Raw genomic sequence first — 20333 nt, forward strand, 5'->3', positions numbered from 1 at the left:
ATAATTAATGTTTTTTTGTAGGTTCACGAGTGCAGTTACAGTGCAGATGAGGATGTAATAGCATCCTATGGAGGATCCTTAGATGTATCTTTTGCATCCATCGTTTACATCAATAGAAAGCAAGCAGTTACTGTTGAATTCAAGAAGAAATTGAGCTGAGTATCCCATTACCACCGCCTATTCCTGGTGTTCGTGTGGATGACACTGAACTCTGCATATTAAAAGATGCACTGACAATGATATGTGGAGGGATGTTACTAAACATTGCTCATACTTGATTAAAGATGACATTCTGCAACTACAAACAAAATCATTATGTGGGTATGTGGCATTTTTATTATATTTGCTCGCTTCTGATTTACCGAAGTCACGTCTGTATAGAATTACACGTCATTGGAAGAAAAAATTATATTAATTGCTCAAGTAAAATTCCAAAATATTGTGAGGAAAACATACACAAATTGTTAGGTGAACATTTGGCAAGGATAAAGTCCTGGATTCACTGAAAAGATATCTTCTGTAAAGTCTACATGTTCAAGCCACACATTGATATTATCTATCTATGTTGAATTAAAACATTTGCAACGGCATTAAATAGCAGATTGTTTGTCATCTTACAATAAAAACTCTTAGTATGTTTACTTCTGCAATACGGTATCTGTAAATCTAAATCATTTGTCAGTGTATGATGAAACTTTGCAATCACTATCTATCGTAGTCAAAGATATTTGTCAATGTGAGCTTGTCAGTTTCATGTACACAATGTAGATACAAAAAATACACAATGTCAAACGTCATACTGAATGTAATGCTGTCACTTGTATATAGTAACTTGTTTTTTCTCCGAAATCTCACACACATTTTTTCCTGGGCAGTGTCTTTAGGGATGACCTAGTCAATTAAATCGAATATTGCATCTCTTCACTCATCTTCAACTGTCTCTCTTGCCCGATTTCCCTGAACTGTGAGAATTTTATAAGGAGGCCTCTTCAAATGTTAATCATTTTGGACCATGATGAAAATTCTCACTGTAGCTTGTTTACACTCTTTTCATATTTGTTTTCTCATTATCATGTTTCTGCTTTGGAAAAAATAAACAACTTAACAATACTGCAAGCTATTATAAATTTTTAGCTCAAGTGATATCGTCTTTGTGTATTTTAGCTGAACATTTACAGTAAGAGTGACATTTATATGGCGAATACCACAGTTTTAAATCAAAACAAATGTTTGTTCACTTTTCTGAAAATGCAAAGCTTGATTGTTTGCAGGTTTACCGTAGGAAAGTATATTAACGACAAAATACAAAGAATATGCAGTCAGCTAAGAACAATGACTACATACAAGAAATCTGGGCGTCAGACAGTGCAGATTCTCCTCATGCAGCACAAAGACAGAGCAAAGCAATTGTTGTGTGACCTGATAGAACAGACTAGGCGTCCAGTCGAAGATCTAGTGCAAAAAACTATGAAATATTCATCATTCACCAATCTGGAATATCATTCAAATATTTCGATGACTCCTGGGGATATTATCAATTATTCTGTAAGTGATAACTTTGATTTAAAGACTATGATAAATAATACGTGTACCACCTACTATCCATACTGTGATAACCACTGGAATGTTATTGTGGTCCCTAAGCTTGGACAAGAGGACGAACAGATTATCGGGCACATGTTATTCAAAAGGAAAGAAAAGGCCCTACCGGTAGAAGGAGAGGGCCAACCGGTAGCAGAGTTGATATTCGCCATACAAATGGTAAGTGTTGCAGTTATGATAAACATGAATACTCCTTAATGCTAAAAAGTATTTTGGACTTTTCTCTGAGAGTTGTTGTAAAATGTACTCATGTATATGTCAAATTACTTGCTTATTTAGGAGCAGTACCCTAGAACAGGGACAGTGCCACAAGAAGAAAACTTGAGCAATCTTCAAGTAAGTGACAAAAACAACTTTGTGATAACTCATCATGTCCTTACAATCAATCTATCAATATCAATATAGTTCTAAGTCTTTCATCGTGAAAGGAGTTCATGTATTCACGTATAAACTTAAACTGTGTTGGTATTTCATCAAAAGAACATTTTTATCCCTCGCCTAATATGACTACACAGGTGCGGAAAGTCGAACATCTGCTTCACGGTATACATTGCATTTGCAAACACTGCATAGGAAGGGACTGCAGGAATGGATTTGAAAGTTCTTAGGGTAGAAGAAGGGGTTTGAAAAGTTTGCACAAGATATGGGTGTTTGAAAATATAGGTTTCCTATCTTTTTGACATTGTCAAGTTCAACTGTTTAGTAGATGATGCAGAAATTGCACCTTGTACGCTGTTGCTCTTATATAGTCTACAAAACAAGCTTAAGATTGTGTGAAAATGATTAAAATTCTGTCATACAAACTTGCAGGTCCTGTAAAAATACTATACACTTGAAAGAAATGGTCACAATTTACACATATCGTTAAGATATGCTATATTACAATTCTTTTCTGTGTACCTAAACTCTAATGACAGAGCTATATGTGAATATCAAACTGTGCGACAGCTATGAGATCGAGTGTGCTTTCCGTCTGCCTTTCCGCATGATAAATTTTATCATTCATATTTTAATAGCTTTGAATGATATCAGGAGAATGCCTTAATTTGTACATGATGCTTTGTAAGTATTACATTTTCTCAATGCCATGTCTTTTACACTGACAGGTGAACAACAAATTTCTCCACTTAATACTCTGTTCAATGAATTGAATAAGAACATGGATGAGGCTGATGATAATACCCTGAGAAACCTTCTTCGCAATAACCAAATCAGCAAACGAGAACGTCAAAAGCTGAAACTATCCTCAGATATATTTGCCCATTTGGAAGAACAAGGACATATCACAGAAACTGATGTAAAATTGTTAAAAGAGTTGTTTCAGAAAATGGGAAACCGTAAGTTACTAAGATTGGTGACAGCGTATGAGGAAAAATATATCGAAACACAGTAAGTGACCGGGCTTTCAGGGAAGTCAGATGGTGCTGCTTCTGATGATAGGGAGCAAACATCCGTTTCGTACAATGAGGGCAAGAGCATCAATTGGAAGCATCCAGTTAAACTGCAAGAGTGCAAGAGAAAGGACATGATGAAATAGTCAGAGTTTTATAAAGGCCTTAATAGCAATTATATTACCATGCCCTGTCTATTGCGTTTTAATTGGTCGAGCTGAACCACGTGACTGCCCACAAATACACAATAATGGTTTGTTTTCATGCCCGTGAATATGAATAATATCGTAAACACAGTAACTTTTCGGCTAAAACGAAAATTGTGATTTGTACAAAGATCATAATCAACCACAAAATAAAATGGAGCATTTGTCGGCCAAGTTTAGACGCTTTTTTTCAAAAAAATCTCCGGATTTGCAAAATTTTTGCAGCGCGCGCACTATTCACTGACAGATTCTGGGGCCCCGTTGTCGTTCGCATTGAAAATTTTCGTAAATTTTGACGGTTTTTCGGGGTTCGTTGATAATATAATTGAAATAACAGACTCCGCGCTGACCATTAACCGTCATTTATGGGCGAGGACGAGAGGAAAGCCAAATAAACGGGCTCGGCAAGCCTCGCCATTAATTTTTGGCTTTCCTCCTCTTGCCCATAAATAAACGTTAATGGTCAGCGCGTCGTCAGTTATTTCTATAATCTCAATTGAGAAACTTGTTACCGCATGCTTCCACTCTAGGAGTATTGGATTAGTGCATAAGACCAATATCATACAATGACATGAGATAAAGGTCTCATAACCAAATTCAGTAAAGTAACGAATACACAACAAGAACTGTTAAAGTTTAGGTTTTTTCAAGCAATGGTTTAAATTATTGAAAAAAAATTAATACCATGAACATGAACACAAACCTGCAAAAATTTAGCAGTCAATTTAGAAAGGTTAATGTTTTAGAGAAGCATACCTTCTACAGGGATGATCATCTTTGATGCTGTTGGCATATGTGGTAATGAGCCTATTGTCCTAAAATTGAAGTATAGTCAGTTAAACAACTCAAACCTTAACTACTCAGAAGGGAACCAACGTGTAAGTCAGCAAACGTTTCAGTTGTTTTAAAAGTAATTAAATTTGGAAGAAGAAGAATCTTTTAGTGGTAAATAGTGTAGCAGTAATGCATCTGATGACATTTTGTCTTTGAAGTTGCCTTCAAACATTGAACAAGTATTAATAAGATCAGTGACAGTTATTAAGTCAATAGTTCCTCGAAACAGAAAAACTTTACACTTTAGCTCAAAGTTCAACGCTGAAACTATTAACCATTGTCTCAATCCAAATTAAAAAGGGACATGAGAGTCACCTTGACAATTAGGTAATACAGAAGCATTGATGTTTGGAATTCATCGTTACCGCCAATTTCTGTGTTTTTCGACTCGTGCCGAACGATCGTCAGAAGCTAGTACCACAGGGGCTCAGAAGTGGCTATATAAGTCAATATTACAGCGTTTTTCTTTCTTTTTCAATGTTAAAAATAAACTAGCTGAAGAGCACAACACTTGTGTAGCTGTCTTTTGTGTAGCTTGTATTGTCATGTATAGTGCGCCCTCAATAGGGAGTGTGATCATATGTAAATGCGACCTTTAGTTCCGTGACCTCTAGCCATGCCTACTTCCCTCTCCATATGGCCGGCCATGCGTACAGACGTCGCTGTGTTTACTGACGTCGGTGTGTTTACTGTACTAATTTCCCAAGGGAGGCAGATCCGGCCATATCCGCAGTATGATTGTTATGGTGAATCTCCGAAAACATGAAATCTTGGTAATTTTTTTGACGGACACGGCCATTGTTTTGGCACACCGATCTGACAATGTCACTCAAGTATAAAATGAACCTTCGTGAATGTAGAATGTGAAGAAAATTGGACGCTGTCAGCACCATGTCCGAAGCGACCCATGTGCGCCGTGAAGTACATGTGCGGGCAACTTGATTATACTTTATAATGAGGACGTAATCTGGTGAGTGACGGCTCGTTCAAGAGTGGTGGGGCGTGCCTTATGCAAGAAATAAACAGGAAATAAACATATTTACAAACACGATGTATTGCACATGGCCCGTACGCGACACAGCCGGCAGATCACCTCAGTGGTACAGCAACAGGTAAGTTGTATGCCTATTTTGTTCCCATTTAATCGCCGTGAGGCTAAAAAGCCAGTTGAGATTGCGTTATCACCTAACACCAGTACTTCTCAAACTCTGTTTAAAACAGCAGCAACAGTCAAACACTAGGAAAAGTGCACGGGATTTGATTGAGTCGTGTTGCCCGTTGTGTATGCATAGTATATGCATGGAGGTAGTCCGCTACTACCTGCATGGTACATTATGAATTGAACGGTTTACCCAGTTACAGTCCTTCCACAAACTGTGACCCATTCAACCTCTTATCCAATAGTGCATATATATGTTGTTCAGATTAAGCTGCATACTAAATAAAAGTACTAGTAACTTTTATAGTTTTATACATAGAGTGTTGCGTTCACAAATGGGTCGGTGCTGGTATGGTTGGGTGAAGATCTGACCGGGCCATCCCCTTTTCATGTCGCTTTTCTAAGTACTCCCCCTCTCTCTCCCATACCAGGTAAAACTTTGAAACACCACTCTCAACATTGTCCAATTTTTTTGAAATCCTAAAAAATTACCCGACAGAAAAAAAACTAGTATTGTGCCGGCTGTCTGTAAAGGTCAAAGTTCATATGTATGCAACAATACCTTGCAGAAGCTTGCATCCACTTCTTACATTTCTGTCACAAATATTCTTCCAAATATCACAGGCAAAAGTATTAGTGTTTAATTAGTTATTTGCGCTGAGTATGGGGGTAAATAAAAAACATTTTACCTCAGTGCACTAGACATCAACAATATACCTATAATAGGTGAATTTTATTTCCAATGCTTTTCAATAGAGATTAATGGCAAATGTTCTAATATTGTGTGTTCACGGGTATATTCATAGCCTAGTTTATACCTAATATATTCCTATTTAGTCTGATAATGTATTGAAATCTATACTGTTATAAAATACACGTCAAATGTGTGATTTTAGTTTTACACCGGTGGGCTTGCTTTTCAAGGATTTAATCACAAATATGATGTGTGATCATGTGATCATGTGATAGGGCATCTCGCAAATATCATTTTAATTAGAAATGAACATAAATGTGTTTAATTTATAATGTCTTCAGTGTTTGAAATTCATAGAAATAAGTAACTAGTCACAAGGACTGTAAATTTATAAAGCTGCCTGTCCTGGTAAAAACTTGCCTGTCCTGATATTAAATGTATGTACCCTGCAATTCAACATAATAAAATACAACTATATACAGTAATAAACACTTAGAGGAAAAGAAATTCGAATGGGGAAGTCATCTTTCCATCCAATCAAATGTAAACTAACTGTCAATTTTACAATATATACTGTACATCTTTATTGTATTCTATATTGTGTTCGATCAATTGGCCTGTTAAATCTGTGACTGAACCAAACCAAAACTAGTGACCCTGATCCGCTCATTTCAATCCATCCACCAGGCTGGTTACTTTTGAGTTTCACCAGTCCTGTGGGGAAACAACCAGTCTCTGACTGCCGAACAGGTGCTATTTCAAACACTGATGTCTCTCACCTGTCTAATAGTGGAGCTGCATACTGTAGTATTGATTGTTGTTGACCACTGCCATAATTTTAGCTGCAATTCATTAAAAACAGCTCCTGTACTGACAACACCTCGTGTGTATGAGTATGCTGTAATAATTAAGATTTTGTTGTAACACATTATTAGTTACACTGTCTTGTAATGCTAGTGCATACTGTACATTTATTCAGTCATGATGAACATTATTCAAAGTGTCTTTGTCCAAACTAAAATTATTCTGTTTTTTCCTCACTGAAGCTTTGGTGTCCGCAATGGAAATCTCAGCGCAGGACAAAGTGGCATCTTGGCTATTGGTGGCCACAATGTTTTCTTTACGGGTGCTGCCGGAACAGGCAAAACAACATTGGTTAAGAAGTTAAGTTCCCTGTTACTCAGAAAACGGCTGTCACATCAACAACAGGAATTTCATCATCTCTTTATGAGAACAGTAAAACAATACACAGTTTTGCAGGTATAAGAGATGCAAGAGGAAACCCAGAGGCTATTCTAGAGCATATTTCTGAGCAGTCAAGTGTGGTGGCAAGATGGCGAGAAACTGACACTTTAATTATCGACGAGATGTCTATGCTAAGCAGAAGGACATTTGAGCTGCTCAATTTTGTTGGCCAGAAGATGAGAAACAATGCCAGTCCTTTTGGAGGTCTTCAAGTGATTGGGTGTGGTGATTTCCTCCAGTTACCTCCAGTACCCAGTCACTATGACAATGGGGACTTTTGCTTCACATCACCACTATGGAATACCGTGTTTCCTCATACAGTAGTCTTGGATGAAGTCTTTCGTCAAAGAGATCAAGCATTTGTAGATACACTACATTGTGTTGCCTGGGGGGACTTGTCTGGCGGGACAGTTGAACAGTTATCTCAACTTACCACACCCCTTAACCCAGCTGATCATGGACTCCAGTATATCCCACGAATTTATGCTCAGAACCTGGATGTCGATTATTATAACATGGATAAACTCCACCACCTTGATGGACATACACGTATGAAACACTACAAAGCTGAAGATTCGGGTAGTAAGAAGTTGTTGAATGAAAGTCTTGTTGTGCAAGAACACTTGTACCTCAAAGTCAATGCACCCGTCATGCTGCTATATAACTTAACTGATAGCCTGAAAAATGGGATGACAGGGACTGTCACTGGATTTAGTGACAGTGGGTACCCAGTTGTTCATTTTCCTCAAGTCGGCACGAAGAAGTTATATCACCTCGATTATGGACAGTGCCAAGCCCTGATAATACGAATAAGGTACTGGCATCGCGGAGACAAGTGCCCCTGAAATTAAGTTGGGCCTTTACAGTGCATAAGTCTCAAGGGATGACACTCAAGGCAGCTGAAGTTCACTGTCGTGGGATTTTTAGCCCAGGTAAAATTACTTTACTTAAAATTTGCAGTTTTGTAGTTTTACACTAATGACAGAGCTATCACTAGTCATCGAGTGGGGGGATGACTTCAGTGTATTTGCTGGTTATATTGTAATGCTTCAGCAAGACAAGCCTTGGTTTGCAATATAACATATATGCAAAAAATTTTTTTGATTGCAAAGTAGCCATTATTCTGATTTATCTTGCATTAAAGGGACACTAGCTGTATCTTTTGAGGATTTTTTCATGTTGTTTTGTATGTCAATGGCAGTTTCTTGTTATATTCCCTAAAGTATACTGAAACACCCAGAATTCAGCTTGTCATCACAGCCTGTACATGTATTGACTGTATTGTTATTGTTGACAAGTGAATTTTAGTCTGGACTAAATTAAGTTGTCAACAATAATATATACACACTGAGTTGACAACCTGAATACTGTGTTTCAACATGCTTTAAAGAGTACAACAAGAAACTGTAGTTGACATACAATGTACAAAATAAAAAAATCCTCAAAAGTTACAGTTACTGTCCCTTTAATACATGGCCATACAGTAGCCATTACTCAAATGGGAATTCTCAAACTTCTGTGATTAAACCTGACCTAAAGTTATCGGGATAGTTGGTACAAAATGTCTGGTTAATCTAATATCTGTTGTATTTATTCACAGGTCAACTGTACACTGCTCTTTCCAGACTGAAGTCAACAGAAGGCCTTAGAGTGGTTGGGTTTAAACCAGAATACCTCATTAAACCAAATGCTGAGGTGATTAGATTCATGACGGATGCCACTGAAAGCAATGAACCAGCTGATCCTTCTCTACAATGCTGTAGAAAGATAAACCAGGAACAAGGTGTGTACTTTATATGAACATATACATCTTTGCTGACTGGTATACCAGGCATGAGTATTAGTGTTTTGTTTTATTCCTTAAGTGCCATCATCAGCATTCCCTCGAGCAAACACTATGTCTGGAAATTGTGTCAATTTAATACATTTCAGCAATGATTGTGTGTCAGCCCTACACAATGAACTTGTGAAGTACATGGAAGGTTTCAAAACAATTCATTTTCATGGAATAGTACTTAAAGCTCCATGAGCTGTAACTTTTGAGAATTTTTCTGGTACTTTTGTATATGTGTATCGACTACATTTCTGGTGTGAACCATTCAAGCATGATGTAATACCAAGTTTTCAACTTTTGAACAGAGCCTATGTGTGTACAGTCCGGAATATAATTCATTTGTCAACAATAACAATGGCCATTGCGAACATATAGGTTGTGTTGACAAGTAAAATATTGGGTATTTCATCATGCTAGAGGAAATTGAATATAAAACTGTAGTTGAGATACATAGAACCAGAAAACTGAAAAAAATGGCAAATGTTACAGCTCATGTCCCTTTAAATTAGGCACTACCCGATACAGTGCTGAAAATTTTGAGAAAGTAAGCAGGTCACAGTGATCTTGGCGGCTACTACCTCTTACATGCCTATATGAACATTTATATTGAAATATATATACTGATATGTAAAACAAGATATATTGATGCACTATGGATAATGACAGGCATTTACAAACTGTTTCTGTGTTGGTATGTCGCAGGTACAGGGCACATATTGAATACAATACAGTCTTTGTTCAAAAATCAATGAGATTGATACCAATGAACATGAAATTGTCCAAAATAGTCAGATGGGACGTGAAAAATGATTTTGAGCCATGTTCATTCATTTTGTATTGCTGTGCAATAAAATTGTTTTTATTACTTTAAGTTACAAAACAATAAGCTTGAATTTTTCTTCCATTGCAGTAGATTGCGCAGGTGAGCAACAGCCAGTTCAACAAGTGGATGAACTCCTTCCCAGTGCGTCCAATTCTCTTGGTGACAGTGATAGTGAATGTGACGAAGACAATGTCCTTGTGACACAAGTTTTCAATGAACTTCCGAATCACACCATCACGTAACTGTAATGATGATCATGGAGAAACTACAGACCTACAAGCAGCTGCAGAGTTACTCAAGGATGACAGTGAACTTTCAAGTTTACCGCAGGATTTTTCAGTGGAGGAATTCTTCAACACTCTTGAAGACCATTCGTCTTTTGCCAGTATACCTGGATCATCCCCACACAACCTAAATTGTCTCTTGCAAAGCTTGCAGAATGCAGATAAGCATCACAGTAGAGCGTTTCTCTCCCTCCAGTGGTCGAGAATTTACCATCTCATAAAGGAAACAGCGAGTCAGAATCAGTGGAAAAAGCCAACAAGAAAACATTTGTCTCATATCTCAGTGATTTTCATGAGTATGTGACAACCAATGAAAACCTTGAATGTGAGTTTAAGCAACTGTGTGGAACACTGACCTTAACCGATACCCATTATGAATGCTTAGCAGACATCTGCATAAGCTTGAGAAATCAACTTGTAGAGAAACTTGCCACAGCAGTCAGGCTTAAGATGTCAGCAGGAAGGACCACCTCAACAGACCACAGGAACAGTTCAGAAAACATGACAAATGAAGGTAAAGGTAAAGTGAGATTTGTGGGTGGATGGACAGTAGCAAAGGAAAGAGAGAAAACAGAAGGTATCTGAAAGGAAACATAGGCTCGACTGATGCTGAGGTGAGAAGAAATCTTCGAAGAGCATACACAAAGAAAGTGCTGCTTGATAGCATGACGGTTCCAGCAGCAGCAATCGCCACCAATACAGCTTACCCAGAGACACTCTCATTCACGCAGCACAAACAAAACAGGAGAAATGGGCTCACTCATATCACAGACAAGGCCTTTATGTTCTTTCTACGTGTAGAGGACATGAGGAATGTATGCTTAACACAAAGTAACTTAGATAGGCATAAAGAAAACCTCATAAACAACACAGTCACAAGTGTCCTTAATGACAAGAGTATGCAAGCAGAGTTTATTAAGGCATTGGAGATCCCTGAGGAGATGCTAGCTAAAGATGTACATACATCCCATGATGCAACACTGACATCAGAAGCTGAGTCTTGTGCTTATGCCCTGTTCTCTGATGTGGTCAAGCGTTACTTCAATATGGGGACTGGTCAGTTCCTGCGCGACCATCGCCGAGATTTGAAAGTACAGAAGACAACTGCCCACCGAAAGAGAGTAATGCAAAGAGAACAATCTTCACTGACCAAATCGAACAAAATAGGTGTTGAACAGTTCATCTCAGACAGTAGTGATAACAAAATGTTTTCACATACATTGCTGCAGTCTAGAGTAACAGCAAATCCAAAATTCTTTGAAGAAAGAATATACACAAAACAAGAGTTGAAGCTGTTCTTTCTTCTGTACAATTTGACCTATGTCCGAAGTCACACTAAGAGCACCATGAATAGCAAGCTTGTGAATAGAATAAAAGAAAGTCAGTGCATATTAACCACTAAGGCACTACAGCAGTATCTAGATGGTCTGGGGCCATTTGAAAAGCGACCACGCTTTAACTAAACGACCAGGGTTGTATATGAAGTGTACTTTGTTCCCGCAGGGCTTTTTCTCAACAATTTTATACTTTGAATAAACTTTGAAAGCATTATATTCTTGCTATTATGCCTACCCCTGTTGATTGATAATTTCAGCCATTTTGCTTTTGATTTCAATATATTTGATGTAGTGAGATATTTAGAGAGTCCATATATTTTGGCCAGAGAAATTAAATTCTTTCTTTTGCATCCAATGCAGATAAGCAGTTCAAGCAAATAAGACACTTGCACGTTTTAAATTTACTTCAGTATTTCCATGTAATGTGAGTGCCTATTCATGAACGAAGTAGAAACTTCATTTTACATCCATGTTGTGCAATATGTGATATTCTGCCAGCTACTGTCAAGACAAAAAACAGAGAATTTACTTACTTTGGCCCGACTTTTTCTGTGCTTTAAAAATTCACAGCTAAAGCAACTGAGGTTTTTCACCATTCAATGAAATTCATTCAATTTACAAAATCTTACTCTGAATTGCTAAAAAATTAAAGTCCCTGTGTACAGAATTTTGTAGCATTTTTTCATGACTTTCATTCAAAGCAAAACAATGTCATGCTTACTGAGGGACGACAGTAAGCTGGTTAACAAACACTGAAGGGAACATATGAGTACACAGTTGATCAGATAAATAAATAGTTCTGTACAATGGGGCTTCCAGTACCCAAAGATATTCCAGTTAAAACCAAATATTAATTGAACCATTGATGGTACGAATGTAAAACCCATTCTCATGGTTAATAATTAGGACTTTTCAAAATCCTCAATTATGGTTTTATCGTTGATGGGTAGTATCATTTTATGTAGCTCCACATCTTCTGGCGCTACCTTCTATTTTGTGTTTATTTCATTGCTTGCCCTATCAGCAACTGAAGTCTTTTTATTTTGGACAGAGTCTTCCTGGTTTGAAAAACGGTAATTGATCAATATAGCCAGTGTTATTTTTTGAAGTAACAGTTGTCTGTCCTAGGCATATTGCATTTATGGCTGGTCCGTATTGTGTATATCTTGGGTTGTCATTCTGGCCATTCATCCCACATTGCTGACAGAAGATGTTTTCCACCAAGTTGCTGTTTGTTCTCAGAGCACTGACAGAGGCCCGGACATGTCTGTCGAGGATATCTTTACGATTTGTTTGAATCCCACAAGCATTGAACACAAGTCAAACCTGGTTTTGTCTGAGAGGAGCATTCTGTTCACTGCTGCACTGTTGAGCTGGGGGTTACTTTCTTTGACATTCCTTTCCCATTGCAATAAACACTCAAGACATCTGTCATTGGCCATGAGTCTCTCATCTGTCACTGATACAAATCGTCTCGGGTCACTGAAAGTTTCAACCATTGTGCTGGTATGAGTCAGAAATTCTGCTGCTGCTTGACGTTTCCAGGTGGCCGGCTGAAGCACCACTGATTGATATATGATGTTGATATGCCTGAATGGGAAGAAAATTGTTGTCAATATTTCATGTAAAATTTGATAAATCACTATTACAAATTGTTGATAGACTTTGTTTTCAGACAACTTACCTTAAATTTCTATATGTGACAAAAATGTGCAAATGGGAACAACTAGGCCAAATATGACAATCACCCACATAGCAAATGCCTACCAATTAAGTGAGCCCTTAACAGACTCAGTCATCCAGTCAGATTAGACAAAACTCACGCCTTGTAGGGGTGAGAAAGGTCACGCCTGCTATGAGAAATCATCAAAAGTGTGGTTTAAGATGTAATCCTGTATCACAACTCTCCAACTAAGTCTTAGAGTACTAAGCTGTTTAGAGCATCAGTAGTTAACAGTATTGCTTTTAACTACTACTGAGATAGGTGGTGCTGGTTTATTGAGCAAAACAGAGGAATCATATCATGACCATACCGAGTGTATTTTTTAAGACAATAAAAATAATACAAGACAAGTTCAATTGTCTAAGTTCTATCATGCATAGATTAAAACCTTCTCAATATGTCACCTTTCCTCCTCTGCCCTGTTATGATGCAACATAATCCACTAAGAATCACTCTTTGTAAGAAATTCCTTACCGTCATTAGGTATAGCATAGTCTTATCAAGTAAGTCAGTTGCTAGATGATTTCTCATTCTCAGTGCTGGTGTTAAATCCAGATGTTCTGGTTTCAGGCGTTGGTGAATGGGCAGTGAGTGTGTGTTCTGGTCAAAATGGTATGCTGCCTTCCATGTGGACCATAAGATGTGACCGTCACCAAGTTTCAGATAGCGAGTGCTTCTATCACTGACCGAACTCTTCTCTATACCATTGCGCAGTTTCTTGAAGTTATGCTAAAGTACAGACAAAATAAAAAGGATTTAGTATTCAAGCCAACTCTATGAACAATGGAATTATGTAACTGCTGATAATATCAAACAATGGCATGTTGACTTATATACAGATGAAATATACAATATTTTTCAGCTAGTAATAGTGGTCTTTCTATCATTTCACTTTACTGTAAATGTAACTTATATACACTCAAGTGTCAGTTTTAGTAAAGAGTGACTGATTGTAACTATCAATATGTGTATGTCAATTATTATTTTATCTGTATGTACATAGCTACTTTTTAAATATGATCACAAAAATTAGCCATCAAGGATATAATGGGATAGTAAATTTTCAAAAAGTTGTGAAGATAAAAGAGGATAAGAAAGGAAATTGACATGTTAACCCTTTCACCGCTATGGTTTTTCCCAAATCCATCGTTTTCTGTGGTAAAGTTGGACCTGTATACAGGAAACTGGGGGTGAAAGGGTTAAACAAACGACATCATGTGACCACTTAAAATAATGATAAATACATAAACACAGAATCTCCAGCACTTGCAAGTGCATTCTTATAAATTCATAAATCAACACTGATTAGAATTAATATTCCACCAAAGGAACTTACCAGGGATCCATAAAGAAAACAAATGGTTCTCTGGTAACTAGATTTCTTGTTGTGAATTGTTCTTTGATGGGATCTTTCTCTTTGAAGTGCATGCGGATGAAGCTTCTGTTAGCTTGTCCACCATCACAGCAAGCATATAAAGCATGGAAACCACCTCTTTTGAGCCACTTGACAGCTTGCCAGAATACAATGTAGAGTGATGGTGCATCCACCTCATGAGTTGGGAAATGTGCAAATGGAAATCGAAATCCTGAATTACCGAGAAACACCATTTGCAGCACATGGCTTGCAATTTGGGCTTTGTCAATTCCTAAGAGAAACAGAATGAGTTATAAGTTAGAGGATGAAAAACAATATTTCACAGTCTCCTGCAATACTCCTGACAGTGAAACCTATCAAAACCAATCACTCTGTCTGTCAAAGTCCCTTGGTATAATTTACCATGTTAAAAGAGACTTGGATTGAACATCTCTGGAAAACATGCACTTTTCTATTAATGTACTGGAGTTTACTTGGTAATGTACTTATAAGAACAAGGGAATGGTGTACTGTACCTGCTATAACTGTTTTCATATGATCACTCTCATCACCAAGATCAACAAGGCCAATAAGTTTGGTTTCATCTCCTTCATGCTGGAGCTGCAAATCTTCCTGAGCAAACAAACAGAAAGGTATCTATTGTCGACTGTAGGGATACCTTAAGTTTTTGTTTCACATCGCCAAAAACGGTTTTGGGTGGAAATATTTTACAATAGGCAGTTTCGAATTTTTCAAAAATTTAACTTAACATTTGCCTTAGAAGAAGCCAATATTTTGACCCACACATCACAAAATGTTACGCAGTGGGAAGGGGATACCCCTCCAAACCCATCCTCACTCAAATCAAAATAATTTACCCTTCAGATGAAGAATTGATATTGACCTTCACATGGCAATAGAAGTGACTGGTGCTGGTATACCATTCCATCAGTAAAATTTTGTTGTAAATGGTCTGTATGTGAGATTCCATCACTTGATTTGGGGGAGGGGGAGGGAGACACACACATATCATTTACAGTTTATGGGTGAGGGTGATGTGGGGACTACTTTTTACACTCACTTGAATTTGCATTTCGTCAAAAATGATTCCACCATCATATCCTTCAGGGCCTAATGTCTTCTTGGCTTCTGCCACCATCCACTCTAGAACATCATCATTAAAGCCAGCTTTCTGCGATACACTGTTCTTATACATTTTCAAGAGCCTTCCAGATGGAAGTATAAGCATGCCTGATTTCCTTAGCGTCTCGTATGCCTTTGGACTACGTGTCCACGTAGACAAGCATACTCGTATCACCCTGAAAATGTAGAGGGAGAAAAATCATTAAACTTGCACTGCTTATTTTGACTAGGACTGGAACAATCTGATGATGGACTCATTCTTAATAGCTAGCCACAGGCCAAATTGACTTGCTGCTATTCACTGATCATGCCGCCCATTTTCCCCATCAAAAGTTTTTGATGAATAGGGATATAACTCCTGTGAATTCCAGCGCTTCCTTATTAGTAACAATTTGCTGCATATTGTTTGAAAACATTTTGAACATTGTGCACATGAGGCTATGATACTGTTACACATATTAGTTTTATTTCTCACCTACAATGTAATCTAATATCGTTCGTTTTAAACCTTTCATTTTAACCATAACTTACTTTGGATGCCAACGACGGCCTGAAGGTCCCTTAGACTGCAGCGCCTTTCTCTGGCTGTCCCATAGAATCATCATGTCTTCCTGATCTTTCCACTTATCTGTGATATCAGAACTGACGGCATCAAAGATTGTGCGAAAGTCTTGGTCATCCTCTATATTAAACTTCTGAAATTCTGACTGTAGCTTCATACGAAGAGTTTCCTCTCTTCGTTTTGCATTCTTTTTGCTTTCCTTTCCTGATCAAGTTTGGCAAGGAGTTCCTCTCTGTTCATGTATGATTCTCTCTTGTGTTTCAATGAGTTCAGTGACACTTCTTTAGTAGGTTTACTGAGAGACCTACCAGAGTTGTGTTTAAGAGTTGCACAGCAGGGCCTGAAAAATTCCCTTTTTTCCCACTGGTCCCAGGACCAGTGACCCATTTTTTTTCACTGGTCCCATGATAAAATCCACTGGTCCTCAAAAATTTGCATAACAATACGAGAATGATTCATTTCTCGTACTCATGTTATATATGCATTTCTATCAGATTTGCTTGGGATTTACATACAGCAAAAGCTGTCAATCTTTGTAATATAGACACTCTGCATAAACATTTACTTGGTAGACTTCTCAAGTTCTGGTACACACACTTAACATTTTATTTTTACTATAGCTATAAAGTTCATTTTATAATTGCCCAGCGATTGATTCTTTTCCATTTAAAATGCTAAAAAAAGGTTGAAAACACCAAATATCTGAGAAGAACTTTTTCCTTTGATATCAATAGCAAATTGCCATAAAGCTGTTTTGACAAGCTAGGCGGTTCTTGTTAAGGTCAGCTACAATCGAACTAGGGGGTCTTGACTATATAAGGAAGTCAGCATGGTGACCTCCTAAACTCTGAAGCTTGCTTGCTACGGACGATCGGAAACTTATAATGAGACTCCTTCCAGAGAAATTTACTGCAAAATACTACTTTGATAGACAGAGATATAATATTTTCACACAATTTTGGGGTTGCTGATATTTTTAGGTGAGACTACGGTCTGGTTTTTGCCACGTTACATTTTACATGCAAGATGAGTTCATGGCCCAGTGCAGTGGCTAGTGGACGCACATCGCCTTGCTCATATCATGAATCGCTACAGAGTAACTGATTTTGTAGCTAGAAGACGTAGTCTCACAATGGACTCTTGGTGTCAGTGAAATTCTAGGCCTGATTTTAGTGCGTCCCAGTTACTCCCGTATTTTGGGGGACGTACCGGTAGTTTCCAATTTTGCGTCAAAAGACACAAGAACACAATCTTGGAAAAACACTGGAAACTCCCTTGCGAAGTAAATTGACTCCCGTTTCTACTGGTCCGCGGACTTTTAAGGGGTAATTTTATACTGGTCCGGGATAAAAAATCACTGGTCCGGGACCTCGGACCAGCGTAATTTTCTGGCCCTGGCATCATTCTTTGCACATTTTATTGTTGACACCCATGGATAAGATCATGCTGCAACCAACTGACCGGTGTTTCATCTCATGGCCTTGGACTGTCAGCCACTGCTCTGGTCTTCCTGTGACATCTCCTGCTGTGTTTTTTGTTTCTTTTGCTGAAAGTGTTTTGAAGCCCGAGCAGAGATCCACATTTGCCATTACCAAAAACATGAATTCAATTTCATTCAAACAGCTTGGCCATGACAAAGGAAGCTTTAAATTCTCAATACGAATCTGTTGATTGAGAATTTTCAATGACCAACTCCAGTCTTCATCTACAGTGATTTGCCTCATCACCCTTTGACCATTGCATTGGTCTTTGTCCAAGAGAATGAATTCTGCTTTGGTCCCTTGTGAGTGGTTTGCCCAGCCATGTTTTGGTTTGAACTGCAGTAAATGCTGCCATGTTATGTCATCACTCTTCCTTTCTGTCCTCCTGGTGATGTTCTTGTAAAAATGTCTAATTGTTACAGAAGTCAAGGTTGAACACTTATAAAATTTATACATGAAGAATATATACAAGAAAATTTAATACAAGTTGAAACTTATTGACTATAGCCTAGGTATCCTCAAATGCATGTGTACATTTGTAATACATTGCTAATACATGTACACGTAACAAAAATAGTACATTTGTCTCTCTTCTTTTTAATTTGCTGCTCAAATTTTAGCTGTGAACTTCCATATTGCCAATATGACTATAGTTCCCATCATTGTTACAGGGATGAAACTCTGTTGGTGATTAGTACAGTGTGTCTGTCACAAATTCAGGCAAAATTACTTCATGTACACAATTTTTCTAAGTGCACTTTAAACTTAAAAGGATACATGCGTTTGCCACCTGTTGACATACTTCATTTTTAACTCCAGGGAGAATTCTTCGAAGCAAACTTCCAAGGTAACATTAGGTACCACATTCTCAGGATCTTCAGTGTGTTGTACATAACATTTATACAACTCATTTGTTGGAGACTGCTCACTGCCACACTCATAGTTTTCATAGATCCTATATGGACAATAATAAAAAATATTGAAGTGGAAATATTTTCACTTCTCTCACTTGGTCCTCAATACTGTTACAAATAAATAAATTCACACTGCTTTCTGCTGTCATTTAAAAACATACATCTAAAGTCAAAGATATTTTATCCACTGGACACTTTTTTACAATACTCTTTTCTTCTGTAACTAAAGTAAATTTATTGTTAACCGGATATAGAAAATCTATTTTAGGGATGTGGTCCCTTACATATGATGTTGTTGTTATCAGATGCTCCTGGTGAAACAGACATGCACTGCTAACGCAGGTACTCGGTTCCGCCACATCCCCATTCAAAATATGACCCCAGTGAGTAATTGAATTTTGTTTTCATTTGATGAAATGGGAACCCCCGTTTGAATTACACTGAAATAATTAGCCGGGCTCGGTCGCTCAATTGTGACACTTCCTGCATGTTTAAATGGGTAAAACAGTGCTGAACATGGCATGGTACAAGCATCAAATGCCACTTACCATCTAATCGCCTTTGATACTCTTTCCGTAAATACTCTACCGGACTTTCTTTGCTCTGAGTTTTTGCCAACAACAATAGTCGCCAGAGCCGTATCATGTTGCTCCATGCTTGAGGTCGCCGGTAACCCTGGTGCATTTTGACGCTCATTATGCAGACTCGCCCACATAAATATATGAATATTTATGTTGCATTTTAAGTAACCAGGTACTTAGCGGCGCAGACGGTCTTGGCTTGGCGAAGAGCTGCTCCCCTTGGGAAATTAGTACAGTAAGCACAGCGAGGACAGGAAGTAGGCATGGCTAGAGGTCACGGAACTAAAGGTCGCATTTACATATGATCACACTCCCTATTGAGGGCGCACTATACATGACAATACAAGCTACACAAAAGACAGCTACACAAGTGTTGTGCTCCTCAGAAAAGAAAGAAAAACGCTGTAATATTGACTTATATAGCCACTTCTGAGCCCCTGTGCTAGTACATTATGCACAACTTGGTCATTAGCCCTCTGAGAATACAGGGTGATTTTTAAAAGAGACTGCATATTTTGTAACAAAGAATGTTTTCAAAAAGTTGAAAACAAAAGGTTCATGGACAACGGAGAAAAGTTGAAAGTGTGAGTATGGTTGCTAGAGGAACGTTCTTGATTTTCCAGAACAGAAAAAGGATGAAAAGCTTCTCACTAGATTATCAGGGGTTTTTATTTGTTTGCATAAGAGGCACAAAATCACAAATGTTGTCTTGCCAGCTATATACAAGATCCAATATAGTCAGCCACAAATCTCAAATCATTAAAACAAAACAGGGGAGCCCGATTTTTGAAAGGTTATGTAAATTTCCTGTCAAGTGATAGTTATGTAAGCAATGGCGACAGTCGGGTATTCAAAATATTCCCCTATGTCTAGGCTTTCCGAAGATATATAATTTATGACGTTCTCAGCTTATTTACAAAAAGAAAATGTTACCCTACATTCCAGCCCTCGCCCACACAAAAATTGACCAATTTGGGATTATGGCTTATCAACCAATTTCATTGTTCCTGCTGTTTTTCCTTAAATGTTTGGTTAGTCCGATGTACTTGACACCTTTCGGGAAACTTGTACCTGGTTGGTCTAAAGGGCTCTTCCGATAATTTTTTATGACCCCTCGTGCTGGTGAGGTGTTAAACTTCTTTTTAACAGTAGTATAGTCTCAGCTA

The 20333-nt window shown here is 37.9% G+C and overlaps 3 protein-coding genes across 4 annotated transcripts; 2 read left to right on the forward strand and 1 right to left on the reverse strand.

Annotated features, from left to right (window-relative positions):
• Positions 1 to 1572: 1572 nt before the first annotated feature.
• On the forward strand, positions 1573 to 7976 carry LOC139144567 (uncharacterized). Its single transcript, XM_070715284.1, has 2 exons — positions 1573 to 1761; positions 7071 to 7976. Exons 1-2 carry the CDS (start codon positions 1573 to 1575, stop codon positions 7974 to 7976), a joined length of 1095 nt encoding a protein of 364 aa, XP_070571385.1.
• On the forward strand, positions 7895 to 10631 carry LOC139136476 (uncharacterized). 2 transcript variants are annotated; one of them, XM_070704204.1, is made up of 3 exons: positions 7895 to 8063; positions 8732 to 8914; positions 9876 to 10631. In XM_070704204.1, the coding sequence occupies exons 1-3, from the start codon at positions 8015 to 8017 to the stop codon at positions 10028 to 10030; spliced, it is 387 nt and encodes a 128-aa protein (XP_070560305.1). In that variant the 5' UTR covers positions 7895 to 8014; the 3' UTR covers positions 10031 to 10631. The 2 variants fall into 2 exon arrangements, with proteins under 2 accessions (XP_070560305.1, XP_070560313.1); XM_070704212.1 differs by having other exon boundaries at positions 9879 to 10631.
• Positions 10632 to 14464: 3833 nt separating this feature from the next.
• LOC139144571 (uncharacterized) lies at positions 14465 to 16348 on the reverse strand. Its single transcript, XM_070715297.1, has 4 exons — positions 16161 to 16348; positions 15568 to 15805; positions 15023 to 15119; positions 14465 to 14778 (listed from the first exon to the last, which is right to left on the reverse strand). Exons 1-4 carry the CDS (start codon positions 16346 to 16348, stop codon positions 14465 to 14467), a joined length of 837 nt encoding a protein of 278 aa, XP_070571398.1.
• Between the last annotated feature and the right edge of the window lie 3985 nt (positions 16349 to 20333).

The sequence above is a fragment of the Ptychodera flava genome, chromosome 1 (assembly GCF_041260155.1).
Source record: "Ptychodera flava strain L36383 chromosome 1, AS_Pfla_20210202, whole genome shotgun sequence".
Classification (NCBI taxonomy): Eukaryota; Metazoa; Hemichordata; class Enteropneusta; family Ptychoderidae; genus Ptychodera; species Ptychodera flava.